Source organism: Mastigoproctus giganteus, chromosome 7 (genome assembly GCF_048544385.1).
Source record: "Mastigoproctus giganteus isolate SK-2022 chromosome 7, ASM4854438v1, whole genome shotgun sequence".
NCBI classification, from domain to species: domain Eukaryota; kingdom Metazoa; phylum Arthropoda; class Arachnida; order Uropygi; family Thelyphonidae; genus Mastigoproctus; species Mastigoproctus giganteus.
This window is the reverse complement of record NC_143581.1, coordinates 230,365,643-230,391,298: the sequence shown is the minus strand read 5'-3', so window position 1 is coordinate 230,391,298 and position 25,656 is coordinate 230,365,643. Positions and strand designations below refer to the sequence as shown.

The 25,656-nt window shown below is 35.5% G+C and overlaps 1 protein-coding gene across 3 annotated transcripts in view; it reads left to right on the top strand.

The window, feature by feature from the left end:
• The window catches only part of LOC150083765 (tyrosine-protein phosphatase non-receptor type 13-like), a 478,105-nt gene that overhangs the window by 323,161 nt on the left and 129,288 nt on the right, over nt 1-25,656 (top strand). For all 3 annotated transcript variants that reach the window (XM_090378206.1, XM_090378207.1, XM_090378208.1), the window contains one exon: nt 14,145-14,348. In XM_090378206.1, the coding sequence (XP_090234332.1) occupies nt 14,145-14,348 (204 nt within the window). The remainder of the gene's footprint in view (nt 1-14,144; nt 14,349-25,656) is intronic.

Sequence of the window (25,656 nt, the reverse complement as noted above, 5' to 3'; positions counted from 1 at the left end):
AATATATTTTAATTTTTAGTTAATGAGAAATGTATTTATTTTATTTTATACTTATATATATATATATATATATTTTTTTTTTAATTAAATGATTCGCACGCAATAAACAAACCTCACTTTGTGCCTGGTTCTTTTGCAAGTTTCAAAAAAAGCAAAGGTGCGTGTGTGGAGTTACCACTTGTTTAGCCCACTTTCGAAAAACCCTCTACATGCTTACAGCTCTAAGAAACTATTCCATTTTTAATTTAAAAAAAAAATGAAAAGTGAGGGGTTTCAGGTGTGTTGTGTGTCATAATATCTTGCTGATCTTTTTGTTATATACAAAAAAAATTTATTGAGTAGTTTTGAATAAAATGGCTGTGATTCATATAAATAATTAATTTCAAGCGTATACTCCGGAACAACTACATAAAGTCAGATGAGTACCCAAGATCTCTGGAGAGAGAATGCAGGGACATTATTGTTCGGGTTTGAACCACGGTCGCTGTAGCTTGTCAGTTAATATGTAATATATGTTCTTCTTTATACACCAGCACGCCCACTAGGTTAGTAGAGTTTACAATATATCAGCAATACAAACATTAATCGTATTTAGCAGTCACAGTTTTGAACCCCGGTCCCTCAAAGAACGCGTGCTACTCGGCTAGTATTCTGGCGCTTGACCACTGGACTACGGCGGAGGGAATAGCTAATTGGAAATACTGTATCACAATTTACAGTTTACCCAAACCACATGCACATTATCAGTTGGGGAAGTTCTGGGATATTCTGATAGGGGACATTTTTTATTATTATTATTATTTTAATCCATGTTGAAAATTTTAATGTGTAATTTGCGTGAATCTGTTTCAGACTTTAGAAATATTGCGATTCTATATATATATATATATATATTTATTATTATTATTATTTTATTTATTTTTTTTTTGTGAAAAAAGTTTTAGCATTTCTGTATACAGTACTGTAGTATATATACGAGTGTGTATTCCAGCACCCTTTTTATTTTCTGTTAATAAGTTTTAAAATATGTTTAACTTCCCGTAAATAAACAGATAGTATGAATCGATAATCTAGACTTCACTGTTTATTAAAAAAAAAAAAAAAAACATATTTTCGTAACTTCACATTCACCGAAGAAGTGGTTTTATTTGTTCCCACAGTACAGTATATAATGTGCGTATAACATGGATGGTTGATTCTCGGAATCAATCATCCATGTTATACGTCATTCTCGGAATAACGTATAACATGGATGTTATATGTTATTCTCGGAATCAACCATCCATGCTGTTTACCCGTCATTCATGGCATGCGAAATTAGATCGTTTCGCATTTTTATTTATTTTCTGATTTAAGAAATCAAAACACACAAAAGAAAAGGATAAAAAAAATGTAAATGTTGCATATCGTATTGTGTTACCATGGTAACTCCTCCGCTATCGGCGTCCGCTCTGCGAACTTATCAAAAGGATTTGGCAGCGTGCCAAGATGCGGAGGTCTCAAGCCGTACTCCCGAGATTTAAGGTGTTGATCTAATTCTTTGCAGACACCTCTTGTTTTTTTGAAGAAAATGGTGTTTGGGAATTACGGTATGTATTATATCCATTTGTTTTTCTCGTATTTCTGCTTCTTTTTACAGAAACGAACTCACTTTAACCTTGAAATCAATGATTAAACTTAACTACGACGTTAACCTTGAACGTGCAATTTTATGGTGAAATGAAAGTACGAATTCGTATGACGCTTTCCCAGTAAAATTATTTTGTTCAGATATTATTTTGCATTTATTTTTGACAGCTGTTTCCAATTATTATTCATTAAGATTCTGTTTTGAAATGTTTTATTTCTTATATTTAAGATGCTAAGTAAGTTATTTAAGAGACTGCAAATTAGGATTGGGGGGCAGACCCAAAAGACTTAATCAAAACTAGGAATAATTATAAGACCTTAAATTTTCACTAGGTGTAAGCAGTAGTAGTGACCCTCAACCCCTCCTTCCTTTTTAAAAAAAGAAATGAAAAAAAGAAACCACAATCCTGAGTATGTACCTGCTAAAAATGTCTCATAACTTTAATTTAGATGTTTCTTTAGAACCATTTAGAACCAATTTAGATCCATTTCTCCAAATATCTTTTGCATTTTTTTACAGATATGTAGCAGTTCTAATTTGTTTACATAGTCAAAGTTGTAAAATGATCAAGTCAGTCTAGTTTTGCATGATGTTGTATACTAGAATTTATTTGGCATAATTTTTTAGACACTTAAGATTGTTGGGTTGTTAATACCAGTCATGCATATTTTAATTTCATTATTTTATCATATAATTATATATGGAGGAAATCCCAAATTTGCTTGTGAGATAACATGCAAAACTAAAGACTCAATTACAGGGCACCGCATCCAAAAAAAAAAAAAAAAACCTGTAATTATGACTTAAAGGTACTTCAGTTATGAACTTAAAGTACCATGTATGTCATATAAAAATAAAATGGCTAAATTCATTTTAATTGTATTAGTATCGGCTATTATTCATCCATACCATTTGCACCAAGTAGGTTCAAGGTACTGCTCAGATATGTGCCTTGACAGATTTCATACTTTTAAATTAATTTTAGTTTTATATGACGCAACATTTATATGCCAGTTTGAGTTTGCACTTGCAGTATCATTTAATCATAATTTTAATCTCCACCTGTTTTAGAAGAGGTGAAAAGGTACAACTATATTTTTACACTTAATTGATTATTTATAACAAATTACATGTCAATTAATCATTCCTCACCTATGGTTATTTTTTTTTTAAGATATGCTTAACTATCTATAAGTATATATGTACACCTGGTCGTCGACTTACGACCTATGCGACTTACGACCGGCCGCACTTACGACCACAAAAAAAAATAATAATAAATTAATTAATCGATGACGGGAGGCCTGAAGACAGCACCAGGCACATACACCCGGTCACTCTCTCTCACATACACCCAGTCGCTTTCAAGTATCTGTTGCGTGTGGTGTATTAATTAAAATTCTACTGAAATACGTATAAAATGTTTAGTAAAAGGAAAATGACTTCATCTACATATACGCCAGCTAAAAAGTCAAGGAAAACTATTGATTTAGAGTGTAAAATGAAAATTATCCAGCAGTATGAAGGCGGAAAGAAAGTGAATACGATAGCATGTGACTTGAAGTTATCACATTCCACGGTATTGACGATACTTAAGGACAAAGAAAGAATTCGGGAAGCTGTGAAAGGTTCTGCACTTATTAAGTCTACAATTTTAACCAAACAACGACAGGAACCCATCCATGAAATGGAGAAATTGTTGTTTATGTGGATGGAAGATTTAATACAAAAAAATACACCCATGAGCCTTCACACAGTGCAAGCAAAGGCTAGAAATTTGTTTCAGTTTAAAATCACGCGCCGGAGACGATTACACAGAAGATTTTCAGGCTAGTACTGGGTGGTTTAAGCGTTTTTAAAAAAAGATTTTCTTTGCATAATGTCTCTATAAATAAACATTTCCTACCTCAAACCAAGAACATGGCCCTGACGATGCACAACCCAGCACAAGCAAAGATTGAAAATTGATTTTGTAAATTTCATTTGTATTAATTTTTACATTAATTTTAGATTGTATTTTTGTGTTTACAGTACATTATGTACAATATAATTATAGATTGTAGTTTTGTTTTTTTATAAACAGTATGAATAATAAACCAATTAAAATGTAGAGAACGTTTGAATTTAACCTCATAGAGAGAGAGAGAGATAGCCTAGGCGTAGAAACGAAGGTATATTCAGTATCGCTAAGTAAAAGATAAAAACATTACTGTATTTAAAATGAAAAATAAAAGATTATAAAAATAAATCATAAAGATGATAAAAAGATTAGAAAGGTTAAAAAATACTGTTAATAAATATATGGCCGACATACGACCAGATCGACTTACGACCTGTCAGTCAGAACGGAAGTCGGTCGTAAGTCGACGACCAACTGTATTTCAAGCAAAGGTGAAACTGTAATTTTTAAATTGTACTCCCCCCCCATAAGCAGATTGATGAACAGCTCATGTGATCATTAACATTCATTCCAAATCAGCAGGCTCCCCCCCCCCACACACACACTATCATAGTTTCACCACTGATTTCAAGATCACTGTGGGAGATAATCCTAATTTAACAGATGATTGCCTTCTGTGGCAGATATAGCTATCAGTCATAACATACTTTAATATTAATACTGATCTTAAATTAAAACTTGGCGCATTGCTTTATAAAACTGCATCACAAAAAAAATGAGTTGATAACATAGAGAGAATTAAAATTGGAGAAATGTCAGGGACTTAAGTATCTGATGGTATACCAGCTAATACACCCAGACCTTGGGAGAGAACAGCCAAGTGTAGACTGCCTTGGTTTAGTTTTATTGAGGAGGGCAGACTCTCCTATTTGTACAACAGGTAACATTTTTTATAATAAAGATAGGCAAACTAGAATTAGGGTATGTGTTTGGAGCTAAAATTGATAATGTTACAAACGTGTTGACTGTTTTAAGGGGTGGGGAAGTAAAAGAGTTATTATTATCAATGAGAACTGACAATATTAATTTAGTGTGTGTGCTGATAACTTGATGGAAAGTATAAGGGTGCACTGAAAGAAAGTTGTTGTTGTTATTTGGTTTTTAGGAGCATTAGCAACTAAGGCCATATTACTCCAAGGATGTGCGGTGGTCATTCCCTGACCTTTCCGCATCCTCCGTATTTGGCCGGTCATGGGCTCGAACCCCGGTCTAATCAAGAAGTGTGTGCTACGCACTGCCGCTCCAGCCCACCTGGCTATGGAGGCGCCACTGAAAGAAAGAAGCAACAAGTTAGGTCATTGTATATGCTGCAATTCTGCTCAGGTATGATAGGAGTGATCATATGCTAAAAGCTATGTGGATTAACTCAGTACTGATGGATTCTCAAAAGGCAGTTCTAAAAGCAATTTAGGCACCTCTAGACTGGCCAGTCTGATTTCAGTGGTAGAGAAAATATGGAGAATGATTAAGAATGCAATACAGGGGCACATAAAAATGTATTCTCAAGGAATAAATAGCATGGTTTTGTAAAGAAAAAGGTTTTTGTTTATCTAACCTGTTTAGCTTTGACAGTGTTGCACACAAGTTGGATATCCAAAATAGTTTTGAATTGTTTATATGGACTTTAGCAAAACGTTTGACATTATACTGCATGAAAAGTTACCATATAACCTGGAACGTGCTGAAATTATGGATATGATCCTTAAATGGATTTTAGAATAGCCTCAGGCTTGGAGGAAGAGGGTTGTGATTAATCTTCCCAATGGCTAGTGTTATAGTGAGGAGAAAAATCAATAGATAAATAAGTCATTCATTAGGCCCAGTGTTCTCCTCAGAAAATTTTGCCAGCTGGGTGGCATTGAGAAGTGTAATACTTTGCAATATTATAAAATTTTATGTTATTTATAAACGTGATTTAAGTGATCCAGAGTAAAAATTAATTGCATAATTTAACATTATATGCTCCTGTCGCATTGAACTCGATTGCATAGTATGTTTGAATTAATATTAATCGAGATTAGTAGTGAGCAGTACCATATGGTACCGCGAGAATCGCTAAAATTTTACCTGGGCAGTCAGTTAAATTCACGAGGCGGTATGCCCATTCGATAGGTCCTGGGGAGAACACTGAGGTCTACTCATGCCATTGTTCTGTCCACAATGAGTGGGGAGAGGGAAGCCTAGTGAGTGAGTGACTTTGAGCAACCTATTTTTTTTTCTTCTTACTGTAGATTCTTCCTTGGGGATCAGTGCTTGGAATGCTGTTGTTTATGATTTTTTTTTTTTTTTTTAAATGACATGAAGGGACATAGGATATGCTATCATAATTTTCAGATGGAATAAATCTCAGTTATTTACTGCATTCCCAGTCTTCAGTGTTGGTTGGAGATGGAATAAATCTCAGTTATTTACTGCATTCCCAGTCTTCAGTGTTGGTTGGACAGGTGAAAATATTATATTAATATAAAAGTTCCCACCCTATTTAAGTAGGCATAATATTCTTGTGCAGTGCAGATAGGTTGCAAATTGTACTCATGGTGGCCTATCAGTGATTTATCTATATTTGTTCATAGAGATAAAGGTCTGAACCCATAGCTGGTTGTGTGAAGAATTGTTGCTCCTCCTCATCCTCTAGGTGCAGGAGTCTAAGTAACTCATTCATGTGCATTTTTAAAAATCAGCAAGAATTATTTCAGATTATTCATGTTTCGATGCCGCCTTTATTTTTAATCTCTCATGAACATAACTGTGAAAAATCCATTTTTATATTAAAAATGTATATTTTTAATTATTTTTTAAAATAAAATGCTGTCCTGCCATGCTTTAGACAACTTTTTGTCAAGTGAAATCTAGATTGAAAAACTCCTTGCACTTCAACAGTTGGACAGTTGAAGCCACTGCACATGCTTCAACCACTGGATATCAGCCAGAATCTTCAGTTCCACAAAGCCAGAGTGCAACTATTGGAAGTGCTGCCATCTATTGTAAAGCTAGAATGTTTCATAATTGCATGCAAAAAATGCCACTCAACATGTACATATAATTTGGCTTAATGTGGTAATGCATTTTTCCTGTTTGCACAATAACTATCAGAAATTTCTGAAATTTTTAATGGAGAAATCAAAGATGCTTTTGTTAATAGAACCAGGTATCTTCTTCAATGGAGTTTCAGTTACGTAGAGAATGACATTGATGAAATCATTCTGAGTCGTCATTAATGAAATGGGGACTCAGTGCTGTTTTTGATCTTGGATGAAAATGTGTGAAACAAATTTTGTGCTCACTTCTCTCTTGCCCAAATCCTTATTGAAAATGGCCTAAGCTGAACCAAATGAAGGAGATATCACTTCATCAGTTTCTGAAATGGTTAGTCATTGATCCAATCAAGTGATAGGTCAGAATTCATTGTTATTGTGGTCATTTTTGGATGCTGACAGATGACCATTTCTTTCTTCATCATTAAGTGAAAAATTTCCCTCAGGAATTCCTTTGAAACCACTCATAAACTGTTTTTTCATCTGCAACAATGGCTAACTCTCAACAAAATTTAATGTGTGCAGGGTTTTTTTTTTTTGAAACCCCCAAATACAAGAGGTATTAGAACCTATAGTACTTATACCATGCATGGGTTGGAAGTTGGGAAGACAAAAGAAGATATTTGTTGACATTAGACTTGAACTTCTGTAGACTAATTTTCATGAAAGACGTATGAAGGAAGGTTGTTCCAAAAAACGGCAGTTGACTGAATAAACGAGGAAGATGAAAAGTTGGTTCTGTGAGTTTGAAGTTGGATAGTAAACAGATGCCAGCTGGTGACAGCACGTGTTCGGCAGACTGTTTTGAAAGAGATTTGTTATTTGGTTTTTAGGAGCATTAGCAACTAAGGCCATATTGCTCCGGGGATATGCGGTGGTCATTCCCTGACCTTTCCGCATCCTCCGTATTTGGTGGGTCACGGGCTCGAACCCCGGGCCAATCAAGAAGTGTGTGTGCTACACACTGCTGCTCCTGCCCACCTGGCTACAGAGAGGCGCCTTTGAAAGAGAGAGCGGGAATTATAGAGGCCAATTCAGAAGAACAGCGACCATGGAAGTATCTGTAGAAAAGGCATGCAGTAGAAACCGTACGTCTATGAGACAGAGAGTAGAGAGACTCTCTTAGAGATGTCATTAATTAACCTAACTGCCCTCTTCTGAATGGAATCTAGAAGCCTGAGAGAGGTTTTGGGGACATTGCCCCAGATGTGGGAACAATATTTCATGGTAGGGCGAATTTGCAATTTGTACAGAGTGAACAGCTGTTTGGAAGAAAAGTAACGCCGAGAGCGAAAGAGAAAACCAAGTTTTTTAGATGCAGAGGAGCAATATTTGTAATGTGCTTGTGGTTGTTTGAATTTTCTGATTTTCAGTAGAGACAACAAATGAAAAAAACAAATGTTCAGATTGCTTCTGAATATTTTTTTTTTTCATTTGTACAAATGATGTAACTATAAATAACCCCCCCCCCCCCACAAGATTCACAAACAGGCCCTTGTGCTCTCTTTAAACAACCAATTAAAATCATCATTTAAATGAACAGTTATCTGCAATTCATTTAAATGATAAGATGCTGCTATAATAGATTAACATATCAACTGTGTGGTATTACACCGAGAGAAGTGGAAAATTGAAAATACCTGGGGTTAATTGTGCAGTCCAATAAGAAGTTAACTGAGCAGTGCAGACAGGCTGCCAGGACAGCTCATGGGGTTTAGTCAGTGATATACAGACACTGCTAGGCAGGATAAGGTGACTATTCCCTTGAACAAGGCCATGAGTAGGTCACATCTTCTTCTTCTGGCGCCTCCGTAGCCAGGTGGGAAGGAGCAGCAGTGCGTAGCACACGCTTCTTGATTAGACCGGGGTTCGAACCCGTCACCACCAAATACGGAAAGGTCAGGGAATGACCACCGCATATCCCGGAGCAATATGGCCTTAGTTGCTAATGCTCCTAAAAAAAAAAAAAAAAAACTAAAAAGTCACATCTTCAGTACTATAAACAGCTCTGGAGACTTCACTTTAGGAGGGATCTAGCTTTGCTGGAATGGGTGCAGAGAAGGGCAACTAGATGGGTTAAGGGAACAAAAAAGTGCTCTTGCCAAGATAAACTTCACTTCTGAAAATTGCACTGTCTGCAGAATGGGCTAGTTAACTTCTTATTGGGGGGCACCTGCAGGGATATCTGATTGAGGTGTTTAAGGTTGAATGGATTAAGTAAGCTAAATGTTGATGGAATTATTCCTCTTGCGGTTACTACACACATGAATTCTGCTGGAGCAGGATTTATGTTAACCATATGCAGTACCTTGTATTTCTCAATCTTAAACTTCAACTGCCATTTCTCAGTTCATCGACCTAATTTTCCTAGATCTTTTTGCAGTAGCTCACACTGATTACTGTCATTTAGACATTAAGCCTGATTAATTAAAAATATTGAAAACAACAATGGGCCTAGCACTGAATCACTGGAAGACTCCACTATTAATATTAGTCCACAAAGAGCAGTACCCATTGATAACCACTCTCTGCCTTCTCTCACTCAACCACCTGTTTATCCATAGCAGTAATTTGCTCTTAATGCCACATTATTCCAGGTTTTACAGCAATCTTTTATATGAAATAGTATCAAAAGCCTTTCTGAAATCCAAGTAAATGTTATCAAAATATTTTTTTGCATCAAGTTCCTTGGTCACTGCATCATATTATCCAATTAGATTGGTCAGATAAGACTGCCCCTTAAGAAATCTACACTGTGACTGCAGTACAATTGCATTCCTGTCTAAATGGTCCTGCATCACTTCTTTAACCAGTGACTCCATTATTTTCCCCAGGAACAGACATTAAGGTAATAGGTTTCACATCACCTTTTGACCCCTTTGAGAATTGGAGAAATATTTGCACATCTCCAGTACATAAGGACCTTCCCTGAATCTAAGGATGCTCACATAATTATGGCTAAAGATTTGTTTACCTCCTTTGGTGTCTCCTTTAATATAATTGAATAGATTCCATCCACCTCAGGTGGTTTTTTTTTCTGTTTAGTTTCAACAGTTTCTCTTCCAATTTCAGTTATCACAGAATCATTCAGCTCCCTATTAGAGCTTGATAATCTTCCAGCACCACCTTCTTGAAAGAATTGCTCACATGTGAATGAGCCGACCGGGCTAGCCGGGTGGGTAAAGTGCCTGCCTGGCAACCCAAAGGTCGCGGGTTCGATTCCCGCCTCGGGCTTGGATCAAAGTACTGCAAAAACCTTGGGAGGTGCATTATGGCCACAGAAGCCTATGCGCCAACAACTACCAAAAAAAAAAAAAAAAAAAACATGTGAATGTAGATGCAAAATGTCTATTCACTTTTGTCAGCATCCTAAGCAGGGTCATCAACAGTTAACCCACTAACATCAAGTGGCCCAATGTGATTCTACCACTTCCTTCTATATAACTGTTAATATAAGCATAGAAGTCTTTACTGGTGTTCTTTGCTGGAGACTTAATCTGCCTTAGCTTGCCTAACCTCCAGTGTGATGTGATTACAGACTAATTTGTATCTACTATAGGCTTCTGAATCACCTGATAATTTATATGCATCCAATGCACTTCTTCTCTGCCCTGCATCTTAATAGTTCATCTAGCATCCATTTAGATCCAAGCATTGAACAGTATTTTATTGTTGGTATTAAAAGCCTAGTAGCCTCTATAATTACTTCCCTGAATACTTCCCATTTAGAATTTGCTGTTGGTAACATCAGCAGTTGCTTCTACTACACAGAATTTAAGAACTGAGACCACTGTAGTCACCCTTATGAAAGCAAAAGCCTTTACCCTTGACAGTAGTAATGTCTTTAATTAAACTCTACATCTGTACATTGTGATCACTGCCATCCAATGGATCTTTTGCCTGCAGGTTCTTAATGCATAATGAATCGCTGCTGATAACCAGATCAAGAGAATTAAATGCAAATTTAGAGTACTCAGCTGCCCTCCTTACCATTAGAGCCTACCCTCATGCACTGGGCTGTGTGGTTGAATCATCACAAGAATCACAGATAAAATAAAAATTTTGGTTCCACAGGAAATAGTTATTCTGAAAGACACTGTATTGCCAAGGAAATGGAGAACTTTTATGCAGTAAGGAAGGATAGGTAGAATAGGACTAGTGTATGTCTGTCAGGGGATGTCAGGGTAGGGCTGAATTAGAAAGTGTCTGTTCTACTGAGACATGATAGGATGTAATTGATTTGTCCCTGAAGAGATTGTGCAAGGCTCATGGAGGTAGAATTTATCTGAGTATGACCAGTGCTTGTTAAGAGAAGGAACATTTTATATACATATGATACTCTCGAATAGAAGAGGTGTAAGGATATCTACTGATGCTATTGAGGCATTATTAAATGTGTTAGAAAATGTTAATTTGGGGTAATAGTTTATTGACAACTTAAGCAGAAGTGTGTTACTTCTATTTTAGCATTCAGTAGCCTGAAAAGCAGAATGGGAAATATTAATTACAGGGATGAACAGTCAGGGGTGGGGGAGGTTGAAATTACAGGCAGTGTAAGGGTTACCAAAAACATAGACAGGCATACACATTTACTTGTTTATACCTAAGGACTTAACCAATTATTCAAACTCATAGGGAATAAACCTGATGTGTTTGAATTTGGTGAAATCATCAATTGCAGACATTTTCATTTAAAAAAATGAAAGGATACACAGTGACAGGAGGGCAGTAGGGAAATTTTTGCTTTTGGTAGCACATAGATTCTTAAATACAAAGCAGTGCAATGTTGAATCAGTCTGATATGACATAAATACTGGAAAAACAAATATGAGAATAGAAGGTTGCTATAGGTCAAATGATCATATAATGAACAGCTATTAGACAAGTAGAGTTAGCCAACAAAACAGAATGTTTTCTCATTTCCATTTACTGATTTGAATTCCTAGATTGGCAGCTCACCGAGTAGCAGACAGTTTATCAATTTACTGGATGACTTTTTGATATAGTACTACCATGTTACAGAGGCAACAAGAGAAAGTAATATTCTTGATCTGGTTATCAGCACTGATTCATCGTGTATTAAAAATCTTCATGTTAAGGAACCTTTAAGTGGCAGTGATTATAGTGTATTGATATGGAATTTATTGAAAGAAATAACTGTGGTCAAGGGTAAAGAGAAGGAATTTTATTTTTGCAAAGGTTGTTATAATAGTCACATACATTTTTAAAATTCTTTCCAGTGGGTCCAAATACGTACAATAAAGATTAATTAATAACGTTCAGTGGCACTGTTCATCAGTTCCTTCAAAGCTAGTGTGAAAAGTTCTCCTTCATAAGGGGAACATATATTCTTCTGTTCCAATTACACATTCACTTCATTTAGGGGGAACTATGAATATCTCTCCAATTATTAATAACACCAAATATGGAGGATGCGGAAAGGTCAGGGAATGACCACCCCATATCCCGGAGCAATATGGCCTTAGTTGCTAATGCTCCTAAAAAAAAAACCAAATAAACAATAATAATAACAATAATTATTAATAAAGAATTATGAAGAGCATGATTGGCTATTCTGTGGAGACTTGGAGTTCTCAGTTTGAGTCAGCCTCAGGTTGCACAAAAATTCCATGTTTTATCTGTGAATGAGATAGCAAAGTATGAAGTGAGCATTGGACATGGAAGCAATGGCCACACAGAGGCAAAATTAAACCAGGTTCCGGGTTCAAAAAGTATTGAACTTGAAAGTCTGATGGACATTCAAGTACAATACTTTTTTTGAAGGATCCAGTAAAAGCCCTGTTATTGCCATTTTATATTATATTAGGATTAATGAAGCAACTTGTAACAGGAGGCGCCTTCATAGCCAGGTGGGCAGAAGCAGCAGTGCATAGCACACGCTTCTTGATTAGACTAGGGTTCGAGCCCATGACCACCAAATACGGAGGATGCAGAAAGGTCAAGGAATGACCACCGCATATCCCCGGAGCAATATGGCCTTAGTTGCTAATGCTCTTAGTTTCTTAGTTGCTAAAGAAAGAAGCCAAAAAAGTAAATAACAATAACTTGTAGCAGCTTTAGACAAGAACGGTAATTATTGCTAGTATTACAAAATTAAGAAAGCAAGCCTATATAGCATTAGCCAAAAAAAAAAATAAATAAATAAATTATTATTATTATTTGGCCAATCCTTTAAACTTTCCAAATCATTAGATGGAAGCTTATTCGCAATCAGTTACTCCCTGCCTAACAGAAAATTTCTGCACATGTTTTTTGTAACACCATTCTTTTTTTTTTTTTTTTTTTTCCAATTTTAGTTTATGTTCTCTTTTTGTGATTGTTGTCAAAAAAAAGTAAAGATGTCATCAGCCTTTAGTTTACTTGCACATTTTAAAGCTTTAGACACTGGTTAGATGCCTGATTTATAGATTCTGTTATTATAGAAGTTGTCTTCGTTGGTAGGAATATCTTGTTTGGCTCTCAAGGACAGCTTTTTTTTTTTTTATTTCCTGAAAATTACAATCTGCAGAAATTCAAGTACATTTTCAACAAATGTTCCTTCTTCTTGAGTCACAAACTCTACTAGAGTATTATAAGTTTCAGTAACTTTTCATATTTGGAGTTACCATACAACAAAAAAGGAAAAGAAAGAAAGAAAGAAAAAATTTAAAAATAATATGGACATGAAATTGACTTCGAAATTTACTAATTAGTATTAAAATGGCATAATGTGATGCAACGAAGTAAACTTATTCTACATCTGGGGGAGTAGACCTTTCTCATATTATTCCCATCAAAAAAGTGGTACAATTCTTCCTTGAATTTCGACAAGCTCTCCACCTCTTATCCCTTCCAAAAAACTTATTTTCCAATATTCCAAACATGCTGTCAAAAGAAAATTTCAAAATCTTTGTGGATTATTTGTAAATAGTTCCAGGAGCATGAGAGTTCAATCACCAAATTTAGTGATTGAACTTGCCAATCACCAAATTTAGTTGAGCATTTATGGGATGAGGTTTGACAAGGGATCCATCCAATATGAGGCAACTACAGGATGCATTAAAATCTACTTGGGTTAGCATACCTGTGGAATACCTTTGAGTATGAACACCTCATAGAGTTCATGGGAGGGGGACCTTTTCTTTAGTCCTCAGACTCTCAGTCTGAGGACTAAAGTAGGAGGCTACCTGCTATTGGGTTGGTGTATCTAATAAACTGGCAGCTAATTGTATAATAATATCAAGTAAATAAACAGCAGTATACTTCTTTTGAGTAGTGCTGTTTTTTTTTTTTTTATGGGCAGAACCAAGGAAATTCACTGGACCTATTTCTCAGTATGAAATTGCTGCAACTTTTGGCAAATTCGGTTTACTTTTAGCTTTATATACAAATCAGTTCTTTGCTTGATAACTTTTCAATATGTGTAGTTAACTTTAAAAATGTTTGAAAGTTTTACTTCCTTATTTATATAATTATAATTAAATATAATTAACATAATATATAATGATGGTTTATTTAGAAGCCAATGAGGATCAGAAAGAATTTATTCCTGATTTTGAGACTGACAAAACAATCAGAATGGTTAGACTAAAGAAAGATAGAGAAATTGGCTTGGGAATGACAGTTACATGTGGAAATACATATGAAACTGTATTGCAAGGAGCATATATTGAGTCTGTAAAGCCTGGAGGTTCTGCGGATATTGATGGCTCTCTCGAACCTGGTAAGTCCATTGAACTTTTTTTTGACTAAAAGTTACTTGTAGACTATTAACCATTTAGTGGGAAAGCAAAAAAAAAATAAATATACAGTATATACAGTAAAATCTCTTTAATACAAACTCATTTTATACAAAGTACTCGTTTATATGAAGACATACCATTCACTTGTGACAGGATAGGCTTTTTTATGTAAATATATTAGTTTATTACAGAATTTGGTTAATATATACAGTATTACAAAGTTCTTTTTCACCCCGAGAGAAATGAATATTGTTATTTTGTATATTTAATACAAATCTTGGCAGAGCTGGCCGATTATTGCCTCTGGCCATCTGGCTCCCTACTTCCTGAAGGATGGCACTGACTTGTTAGAAATTAGTTTTGTGTGAACAAAAGCAGTTTATGGTAGCTACAATGTCAAGTGCACTCTGAAAAACATCTTTCTGAGGGGTGAGTTGTTAAATTAACAAAAGAATAAAAAGTTTTTCTCTAAGTTGTTTACATGCTCTCCAAGGGAATAAGGTCAGTTGCAATTGTTACTCCAATTCAAAGAGTCTTTTGCTACCATATGCAGCAATCTATTTTTTGTGCCATTTTATCTGAGCTGATGTCTTTTTTGGAACTTGTGTATTTAAATTTTGTTTATATTAAATCTTATATAACAGTGTTATGGCAACAAAATGTAAATGGACAGAATCAAGCCTGAAAATTAAACTAAAAATTATACAAGAGGCTGGTAGGATGGAAAGAAGCAAAACGGACATTGCAAAGGAATACAATATCCCTTTACCTACTTTATCTACAATACTGAAAAACCGAAAAAGACTTGAAGAAGTGCATGCCACTGGAGCAGCGATGAAAAACAGGAAACAAATACGTGGTGCAAAACACGAGGAGCTTGAAACAGAACTTTTCGAGTGGTACCAACAAATGCTTGCATCTAATTTGCCAATATCGGGTCCGATTTTGCAAGAAAAAGCAAATTATCTAGCTCAGCAACATTGAATTAGCAACTTTATATGCAGCAGTGGCTGGCTCCAAAAATTTAAAGACAGGAATGACTTGGTTTTGCGAAATGTTTGCAGTGAGTCTGGATTAGTCGACAAAGAAAAGGCTACACACTGGTTGTGTTCTGTACAGTCCGTTCTTGAAAAATATGAGGCAAAGGATATTTTTAATTTTGACGAGACAGGTTTATTTTATAATTTGCTTTCAAACAAAACATTTGCTGTCCTAGGAGAGTCTTGTCATGGTGGAAAATTTAGTAAACCAAGAATCACTGTTCTGTTATGCTGCAGTTGAGATGGCAGTACAAAACTATGCCCACTTGTGATTGGTAAGTTTTCCAAGCCAAGATGTTTTAAAGCAGTTAACCAACTTCCCTGTGATTATGAGGCCAATAGAAGTGCTTGGCTTACGGTCAAAATTTTTCAGTCTTGGTTATCAGAAGTGGACAGAAGAATGGCTTCAGAAAAAAGGAACATTTTGATGATTCTAGATCGTTGTACAGCACATTCTGCCGAGGCACTTAAGTTGACAAATATATGGCTGTTTTTAGCCCCCCAATACCACCAGTTTAATGCAACCACTGGATCAAGGCATTATTTATAACCTCAAGAGAGCATACAGAGCCCACCTGATAAGATACTTAATCTGCAATATAGAAGGAGGGAACAATTTGCAGCCAAATTGGAATGTCTGGATGCTATCCGTAATTGTGTTATTGCTTGGAACAGTACTGCATCAAGTGTAATAATCAACTGCTTCAGAAAGCGTGGCTTTGGAGAGAATATCATCGAAAAATATGGTCCAGCAGACGAATGTGATAGCAACATTGATGAATGGAGGAATTTGAAGGAGCACATGGATTTTTTTGGCAAATTTGAAAAGTTTGTGAAGGTGGACTATGAAGTTGCTACCACTGCAATGGCAACACCAGAAGAGCTACTGAGAATCAAACAAAATGATGATGTTCTTGTTACCAGCGACAGCGAAATTGAAGAAGCACACACACACTGCCATCTAAAAAATTAAACATTGAACATAATAGAGAATGTGTTGGCCTGCAGTAACATTGATAAAGAAACAACTATTGCATTTGATAATGTCTGCTGTAGTTAAAAATGCATATAGGACAAAAAGTAAAAAGAATTACAACATTGGATTCTTTCTTTAAATTAGATTATTTTATTAAAAAGTTAATGGTTTGTATGTCTCCTTTTATATTAAGATTGTAATTCTTTTTACTGTGATACTAAAATTTTGTATATATCAAAATATATATTGTACAATATTTTCATTTCTGTTAATTGCTTTTTTCCTTAGTTTATCTTATAAATAAAATAAAATTTAAAAAATATATATTATTCCTATTACTGTATTGTTAGACAAGGCTTTTGTTTTTATTTTATTTTATTAATTTAAATTAGTTTATTTTTGATATTATTATTTATTATTAGATATTCAGTATGTATTTGAATTTCTGCTTATTAACAGACATTTGAATTTCTACTTATTTTTATATCACAGCTTCAGCTAATCAATGGTTATTTTAATTAAGCTTTTTAAGCATTGATGTCTGAAGAAAAGTTGCTGTCATCTTTAAACATCACTAAACCTTTGTTCTGAAAATTAAATTTTTCAAAGGAATTGAAATAATATCTGTAAGACTATTTGATATTCCATTTAAACTCAAGTTCAAAAACAAAAGACATACACATACAGAGTTTCTGATTTCATTAAGTAAAGAAAGCCTTACATATTTGAAAGACATGAAGCAAATAAATATCATTATAGAATAAAGTCACACAAGGCGCTAATTTAAAAATTATTTCCATTTATTAGTGTAAACATTGATATTTCATTTAAAGTCAAAAATAATGTATTGTTTAGTTTTATACTACTAAAGCATAACACTGAACTTCAGGTACAATAAAAAACAAGGAAGGTGAAAACATGTTACAACTAATTTGAAAAGATGCACTTCTTTATCTGTCATTTATTTTATCAAGGGTCACCTTATCATAATTTTCTCATCATGGTCTATGCTTGTTAGTAGGAGAATGTTTTTATAGGTATGGAATAGACTTAAATAGAGAGGGTGCAAGAATATTTTCTGGCAAGGCAGTGTTAGGTTGGTTAGAAAACTTTTGGTTTGGGAGGGGGGATACACAGACTAATAGATTACCAGCAGCCACAGGCAGAGGTGTAAGTGTTTTTTGCACTGCATCTATTGGAATATGAAGCGGCCTGATGAAAACAAAGGTGTAGGGAATTACCAAGCCTGCTGGGGGTCCTCATGGGACAGGCAAATTGTTTGTATTGAGTGACTGGCCACAGAATATGGTTTCCAACCTTGCCCTGTGGAAGTGTGCTACGGATGTGCTACTATCAAGTAATCTGAATATTGCATCATCTAAGTTTCTACTTATATAAGAAGACAGGAAATTGCATATCCTTTAAGAGGATCCATTAAAAGGAGTGTTGCACGAAGCTTTCATTATAGAACCTGTTTTTTACGTTGACATGTACTATAAACTGTATTGAAACTTGGGTACTGCCATCTTCTGTAACCATAAATTAATCAAAAATTCACTGTAGGTACTTGGAAACACATTACTGTCATCATATTGGATTCTTTGAAAGTTGAATTCAAAGAGACAATATACAGAGTTATAATTGTAAAAGGTCTGAAGGATAGGGAGTTCTAAGAAGTCATCTGAAGTTACATTATAATGTTTTGTGAAGGTGTTTTAGTAATGAGGTCAGAATCTTTAAAAGCACAGTTGGGTTCAATCCAACCAACGTTTCTAGTGCTTTCACCTGAACAACAATTGGATTATGTTGTTGTTGGTGACTCTATTGTCAGGGAAACGGGGAACATGCTATTTAAAAAGGATAGGTGGAACAGGACCAGGGTATGTCTGCCAGAGGCAAAGGTTGATGACGTTGTAGAGCAGATATCATCTTTTAAGGGCACAAAGGTTGATATTGTTGTACACATTGGCACTAATAATATTAAGAGTAGAAAACCGGCAGAATTACTTAACAAGTACAGGTCACTGTTGAAAAAAAGCCTTGAATTAGGGTTGAATTTGAAAGTCTCTGCAATTCTGCCCAGATACAATAGGAGGGAGTATATGATGAGAGCCTTGTCGATCATTTCGGCACTGGAAAGATTGTGCAAGGTTCAAGGGGTAGAATTTTTTTCAGCCTGGTCTGTACTTGTTAACAGGAGAGACTGCTTCTACAGGGATGGGATACACTTAAATAGAAAGGGTGCAAGAATATTTGCTGATGCTATCGAGGCAGTGTTAGGTGGGTCGGAAAACTGCAAGCTTGGAGGGATATAAGGACTAATAGATTAACAGTAGCCACTGGCAGAGGTGAAAATGATTCTTGCACTGCTTCTATTGGAATGAGCAGAAGCCTGGAAAACAAGATGCAGGGTATTTCAGAGACTGCTGGGAGTCATTGCGGTGCAAGTAAACACGTGGGTTGTGTTAGGGTAGCTAATAATAGGAACAGGTGCATGTATACTTGCATGTACACCAATGCTAGGAGTTTGGTAAATAAATTTGATGAATTTGAGGTATTTGCTCAGAACATCAAAGGCAGATATTGTTGGGATATCAGAGACGTGGTGTCACACAGATATAAGGAATGCAGAACTAGAATTTGGGGAGTACAATGTGTACAGGAAGGATAGACAAGATAGGAAGGGAGGAGGGGTTATACTATTAGTTAAGAAACACATAAAATCCAAGGAAGTGAAGCCAGTCAACATCGCTGGACGGTGCAGTGTCGAGTCAGTTTGGCGTGACATAAGCATTGGGAGATCAAAATTGAGAGTGGGAGTGTGTTACAGGCCTAATGACTCTGATGAGTATAATAAGGAACTGTACAGGGAAATAGAGTGCACCAGTAAATCAGAGAGTCTATAATGGGGGATTTTAATTTCCCAGATATTGACTGGAATTTGTGGGTTTGATCACTCACACACTAGCAAGGCTTTTGTGGATTTATTGGATGATTGTTTTCATCAGCATGTTCGGGAGGCAACTAGAGAGAGTTGCCTCCCGAGCATGCTGAAAGAGGCAACTCTTGATCTGATTATCAGTTGTGATTCTTCATGCATTAAAAATCTGCAGATAAAGGAACCACTAGGTGGCAGTGATCACAGTGTGCTGAAGCGGGATTTACTCAAAACGGTAACTACCATCAGGGGTAAAGGGAAGGGTTTTTGCTTTTGTAAAGGTGACTACAGTGGTCTGAGACAGTATTTAAATTCTATACAGTGGGACCAACTGATGATGTTACCAACAGCAAATCCAAAATGGGATGCATTCAAAGAATTTATCTTACATACCAACTAAGAAATATTGTTCAAGGTTTAGCCTAAATGGATGTCAGATGAACTAATGAGATGTGGCAGAGAAGAAAAATGCATGGGATACATATAAATTAATGGGTAACATTGAAGCCTATGATAGATATAAGCTGGTCTGTAACCAAGTCACAAAGGAGATTAGGCAGGCAAAGGTAGATTATGAGGAATCTTTGGCAAAGGATGCAAATAAAAACAACAGAGTTCTTTACCTGTGTAAACTCTAGAAGGAAAGGGTTGAATGAGATTGGTCCACTGGATATTGATGGTTCAACTGTTGATGATCCTGCTCAGGTGGCTATCAAACTAAATGATTATTTTGCATCTACATTCACCTATGAGGAGTTATTCAGGGAGGGGAATGCCAGAGGTGAGTTAAACTCTGGCAGTGAGCTTGATGATTTTGTAATAACTGAGAGGAAAGTTGAGGAGAAATTGTTGAAGATAAACATAAAAAAGGCATCCGGGGTGGACGGGATTTTTCCAGTTATATTAAAGGAACCAGCAAAGAAAGTAAGCAAACCCTTAGCCATAATTATGAGAGCTTCTTTGGACTCAGGGGAGGTACCCATGGACTGGAGATGTGCATATGTGACCCCAATTCACAAAGGAGGATCAAAGGGCAACACAAGTAATTATAGACCTGTTAGTTTAACTTCTGTTCCAGGAAAATTAATGGAGGCACTGTTTAAAGAAGCACTGCAGGATAATCTAGACAAGTCTTCAGTTATAGCTGAAATACAGCATGGTTTTGTTAAGGGGAAAGTCTTGTCTGACCAATTTTATTGGATACTATGATGTGGTCACAGAGGAACTGGATGCAGGGAATAGCTTTGATATCATATATTTGGATCTTAGAAAGGCTTTTGATACTGTTGCACATGGAAGACTGCTGCACAAATTGGAGCAGTGTGGCATAAACCATCCCTTTATCCATAGCAGCAATTTGCTGCTATGGATAAAGGGATGGTTGAGTGGGAGAAGAGTGTGGTAATCAATGGACACTGCTCATCGTGGACTAATGTTATTAGTGGAGTCCCTCAGGGTTCAGTATTGGGTCCATTGTTGTTTTCTGTATTTATAAATGATATTGATGATGGTATATCAAGCTTAATGTCCAAGTTTGCAGATGATATGAAAGTTGGCAGAGTTGTTAAAGACGACAGTACGTTGCTGCAACAGGATCTAGAAAAGTTGAGCAGATGGGCTGAGAGGTAGCAAATGAAATTTGACATTGACAAATGTAAAGTACTACATATGGGAAGCAGCAACCCCAGTGTGACATATCAACTCTGTGGTACTACACTGACAATGGTAGAGAACGAAAAGGACCTGGGGTAATTGTGCAGGCAGATATGAAGTTTTGTGAGCAGTGCAGACGGTCTGCAAGAGTAGCTCATAGTTTCTTGTCAATGATATATAGGAATTTTTCTAGCAGGAATAAGGAGGTGATTATCACCTCATATAAGGCAATGGTCAGGCCATACCTTGAGTACTGTATACAGGTCTGGAGGCCTCATTTTAAAAAGGATGTGGAGCTGTTGGAATGAGTACAGAGAAGGGCAACAAAATTACTGAATGGAACAAAGGGTTGCTCTTACGAAGAAAGGCTTAAATTTTGCAAATTACAGTGTCTGGAGACTAGGCACCTGCGAGGTGATCTGATTGAGGTGTATAAAGCCTTGAATGGTTTGAGCATGCTCAATGCTGATGGAATTCTTCCTCTTGCTCAGAATAATCCTTTGAGAGGGCATAAATTCAAATTGAGGAAAGACAGATGAAGGATAGATGTGCGGAAGTTTGCCTTTAGCCAGCGGGTGGTTGGTTGGTGGAACAGACTTCCATCCCTTGTTGTGGAAGTTGATAGCCTAAAAAAATTCAAGGCTGAGCTGGACAGGTACTTGGAACGAACAGAGGGGTGAAATGGGAGTTGTTTTTTTTTTTTTTTTGGGCTGATGCTGCATAAGCTTGCTTTCTTGCATCATATGCCTCTACTAATGCTAATGTCAAGAGTCATGAACATTTTTGCTTGGTCACATTTGACTTAATTTCTGCAAGCACTTGTTTGATATTCCCACTAGTAGAGTAAGGAGAATTATCCCTAGACTATAAAAATTGTGAATCCTTTGGCGAGATTATTTCCTCATGACATTGCTGAAGAGCCAAGATGATTTAATGGCATTAATTCCAAAAGTTCCAGTATTCTAGATCTAAGTTAGACTCATGTATGTTATCTAGATTCCAGGTAAATTCAGCATTGCAAAGAGGTCTCATTACTTTCATTATTAGAAAGCTGAACATATTTTAGAGAATTTAGGACCAATTTCATTGCGCACATTGCATTTTCTCTGAACCTCTCTAACTACAAAAGTCCATGTTCATTAATTATCAAACACTAGTGAGTTTGAATATGCTTATATACAAGGGAGATTTAGGGTGAAATTGAAAGATCTCCATGAAGTCTCATGTGTAGTCATTAGCATATTCACCGCCCTTATGAATATAAGCTTCAAAAGGCATTATAAGTGATGTGCTGTCACACATATATGAATTCCATCATATGAGTGGTGATTCTTAAGCAGCCAATAAATGAGTGCTGGAAAAGGAAAGGCACATGAAATTAACTAATCAAATAGTCGCACACAGTTTGAACTATTTGTAGTAATGCTTGGTTTTTGTTTATAGACTTGGCGCACAGTTTTATTTATTCTTTGCTTGTGCTGATGTTAGTTTACGTACATGGCTAAACTCTTTATAAAATTTTAAGATATGTTCTGATTTACAGCTCAACACAAAAGTAAGTGTTCAGTTTTAACTATGAATTCCAAACTTTTCCTTTTCAACCATCATTTACAAATTTTCAGATTGCTGAGGAGATGTCAGAATGTTGATATTTTTTATCATCGTGAAAATTACAACACATTGCAAACACTCTCTCAAATATAGGTAGCAGTGAACATGTAAATCTTCTTTAATATGCTTGTGAGTGTCAACTCCAAAAGATACTTTGACCATGTGTGATCAATTTCCTCACCATCTTAAAACTTATAGCCTAATTCCCATCAATCCTGTGCACCTTGCAATAGATGCTATTTCCTTATCCAATAAAGATCCATATTCTCTTAACACAGAGTTATGTAATCTAGATTGCAAATCCTTATCATATAAAGCTAACCCTCCTAAAACATCCATATTTGACTTCATATCACCCTGAGCCATTAAATTCATAGTGTAATGAATAACTGGTTATTTTGGAGTACCTCTGACATTTTATGCTGTATAACTGACTTAAACTGTAATAAATTCCACCTGAAATTCCAGTGGCGATAAAGCATATAAATGTCCAGTTAGTCATGATCAGTTAAACAGTACAACAAATGTTATATTAATCTATCACATAAATTATACACCTCAGGTTACTAACAGTCTATTAGACCTTACTTACATTCATTACATTATTACTTACATTATTGGGCCACTTGTTGGCAATGAGTTAACTGTTGATTGCCCTGCTGGTTGCCGACAAATTGAATAAGTATTTTGCATCTACATTCACACATGAGGAATTCTTTATGGGAGGGTATGTCGGAAGTTTATCACACTCCAATAGGAGGCTAAATAACTTTGTGATAACTGAAAGGAAAGCGGAAAAGAAATTGTTGAAGCCGAATATAAAAGAAAGCCACCCCGGGTGGATGGGATCTATGCAATCATATTAAGGGAGGCAACAAAGGAGGTGGGCAAACCCTTAGCCATAATTATCAGAGCATCCTTGAATTTGGGGATCCCTATGAACTGGAGATGTGCGAATGTGGTGGGTAGTCTTGTCTAACTAATCTTGTATGTTACTATGAACAGTATGATGCAGTCACTAAGGAACTGATTGCTAAAAATAATTTTGATATATACTTGGATTTCAGAAAGGCTTTTGGTACTGTTGCACATAAAAAAGCTGCTGTATAAATTGGAGCAAGGCGACATTAAGGGCAAGTTACTGCTATGAATAAAGAGATGGTTAAGTGGAAGAAGGCAGAGAGTGGTTATCTATGGGCACTGCTCTTCGTGGACTAGTGTTATTAGTGGAGTTCAGCTGTGGGCCCATTGTTGTTTTCTATATTTAATAATTATACTGATGAAAGTATATCAGGCTTAATGTCAAAGTTTGCAGAAGATACAAAGGTTGGCAGGGTAATTAACGACAGTAATGATGGTATGCTACTGCAACAAGATTTAGAAAAAGTAAGTCAATAGGCTGAGAAATAGCAGTTGAAGTTTAACATTGACAAATGCAAGGTACTGCATATGGGTAGCAGTAATCTCAGAGTAACTTGTCAACTGTGAGGAACTACACTCAGTGTAGTAGAAAATGAAAAAAAGTAAAAAGTGACTGTTATCAAGTACTTAGCCAGCATTAATGTCAATTACGTACCACATCTGACCTTGCACCCTGCATTGTTTTATTATTTTCAAAGTTAAAGAAGGAAAGAAACAGCTGTAAGGAAACCATTTACAGTTGTCAGAAGTTGTAAAGACATCAGAGGCAATTCTGCACACTTGTCAAAAAATGGCTTCCACCAGAAGTAAATGCATTTATCCCAAAAAAAAAACATTGGGGTAATTGCATTTCATCAAATGGGAGCTATAAAAATATGGATGATTAATAAATGCATGTTGTGAAAAAAAATTTATGATCATTCTTTATTGAACAACCCTTGTATATTATCATTATTTACTTACCTGTTTTCCTGATGGCATTGCAGGAGAGTATTGCTGAATTATTTTAATTTAGGCTGCTCTACTAACTAATTGAGATCACAGCACAATCTAACCTTCACTTAGTATGGAGAAGGTCAGAATAGAGTAAAAACAACTTTTTTTTTTATCTTGATCTCCTAAATATTAAGAAAAATTAATAACTTTATAGGCTAATCTCTCTTTTAAATTATATCAGTACTCCTATTTTTCTACCCCAAGTTTAAGAATTTACTTCAACTACCATTATATTTTAAGATTTCACCAAAGCTTCAAGGTTGCTGTCTTTTAAATTCCTATGTATATTCACTATGTATTTCCTGGGCTACCATTGGAACACATTAAAAGACATTAGGCCAGTACATTTAAAACAATCAGAATTCTTTTCCTTGTACTTTTCAGAAGAAAGATATGAGAAAAAGAATTTATAAGAAATAAAATATATCATTTTCTTTTTTTAAAATTTATGAGTATTAAAGTAATGCAAACATCATTGAAGTTGTCTATTATAACTTCTGGAAGAGGGAGTGTATTCAAATCTTGTAGAAATTGGAATTAATTGTTATACTTTCAACTCACACACCTTGTATTTAAATGATGGGATTTTGTTGTCTGAAATGATGAGAAATTGGATTCTAAAATTGCCTTCTCTGTCGTATTCTTTGTTAAGCATTCTTTTTCAAGTTAAATTCTTTTGGCTCAAGATCACTTCAGTTGCCAACTTTTTTGCCTCATCTAGAAGTCATTTCAATTTATCATCTGTTATGCAGTTTCTAAGGTATTCAATTTATTTTGATAGCATTTAGATAGCTTTGATATATTCATATAGATCTCTTTAGAGGGCTTTGCTTATAATGTTTAGGCTCAAAATATCATAACAGACAATCAGGCAGGACATAAATTTGCTTTAATAGTTTTTCTTTCTTTTTTTTTTTTTTTTTTGATAGTATGAACCAGAGCTATAATGCTCAGTACATTCTGCATTGATATCAAATTTGTAAAAGAATAAAAGAAGTTTACCTCAATATGATACGTAGGACACTTCCATATGATACTCTCCAGAAATTAAAGCAAAAACAATTCAAAAATTGAAAATCTTACATTACAGTAAGAAATAATTAACAATAATTAAAAATCAAATGAACACAATTAAAAATCAATTTAACACAATT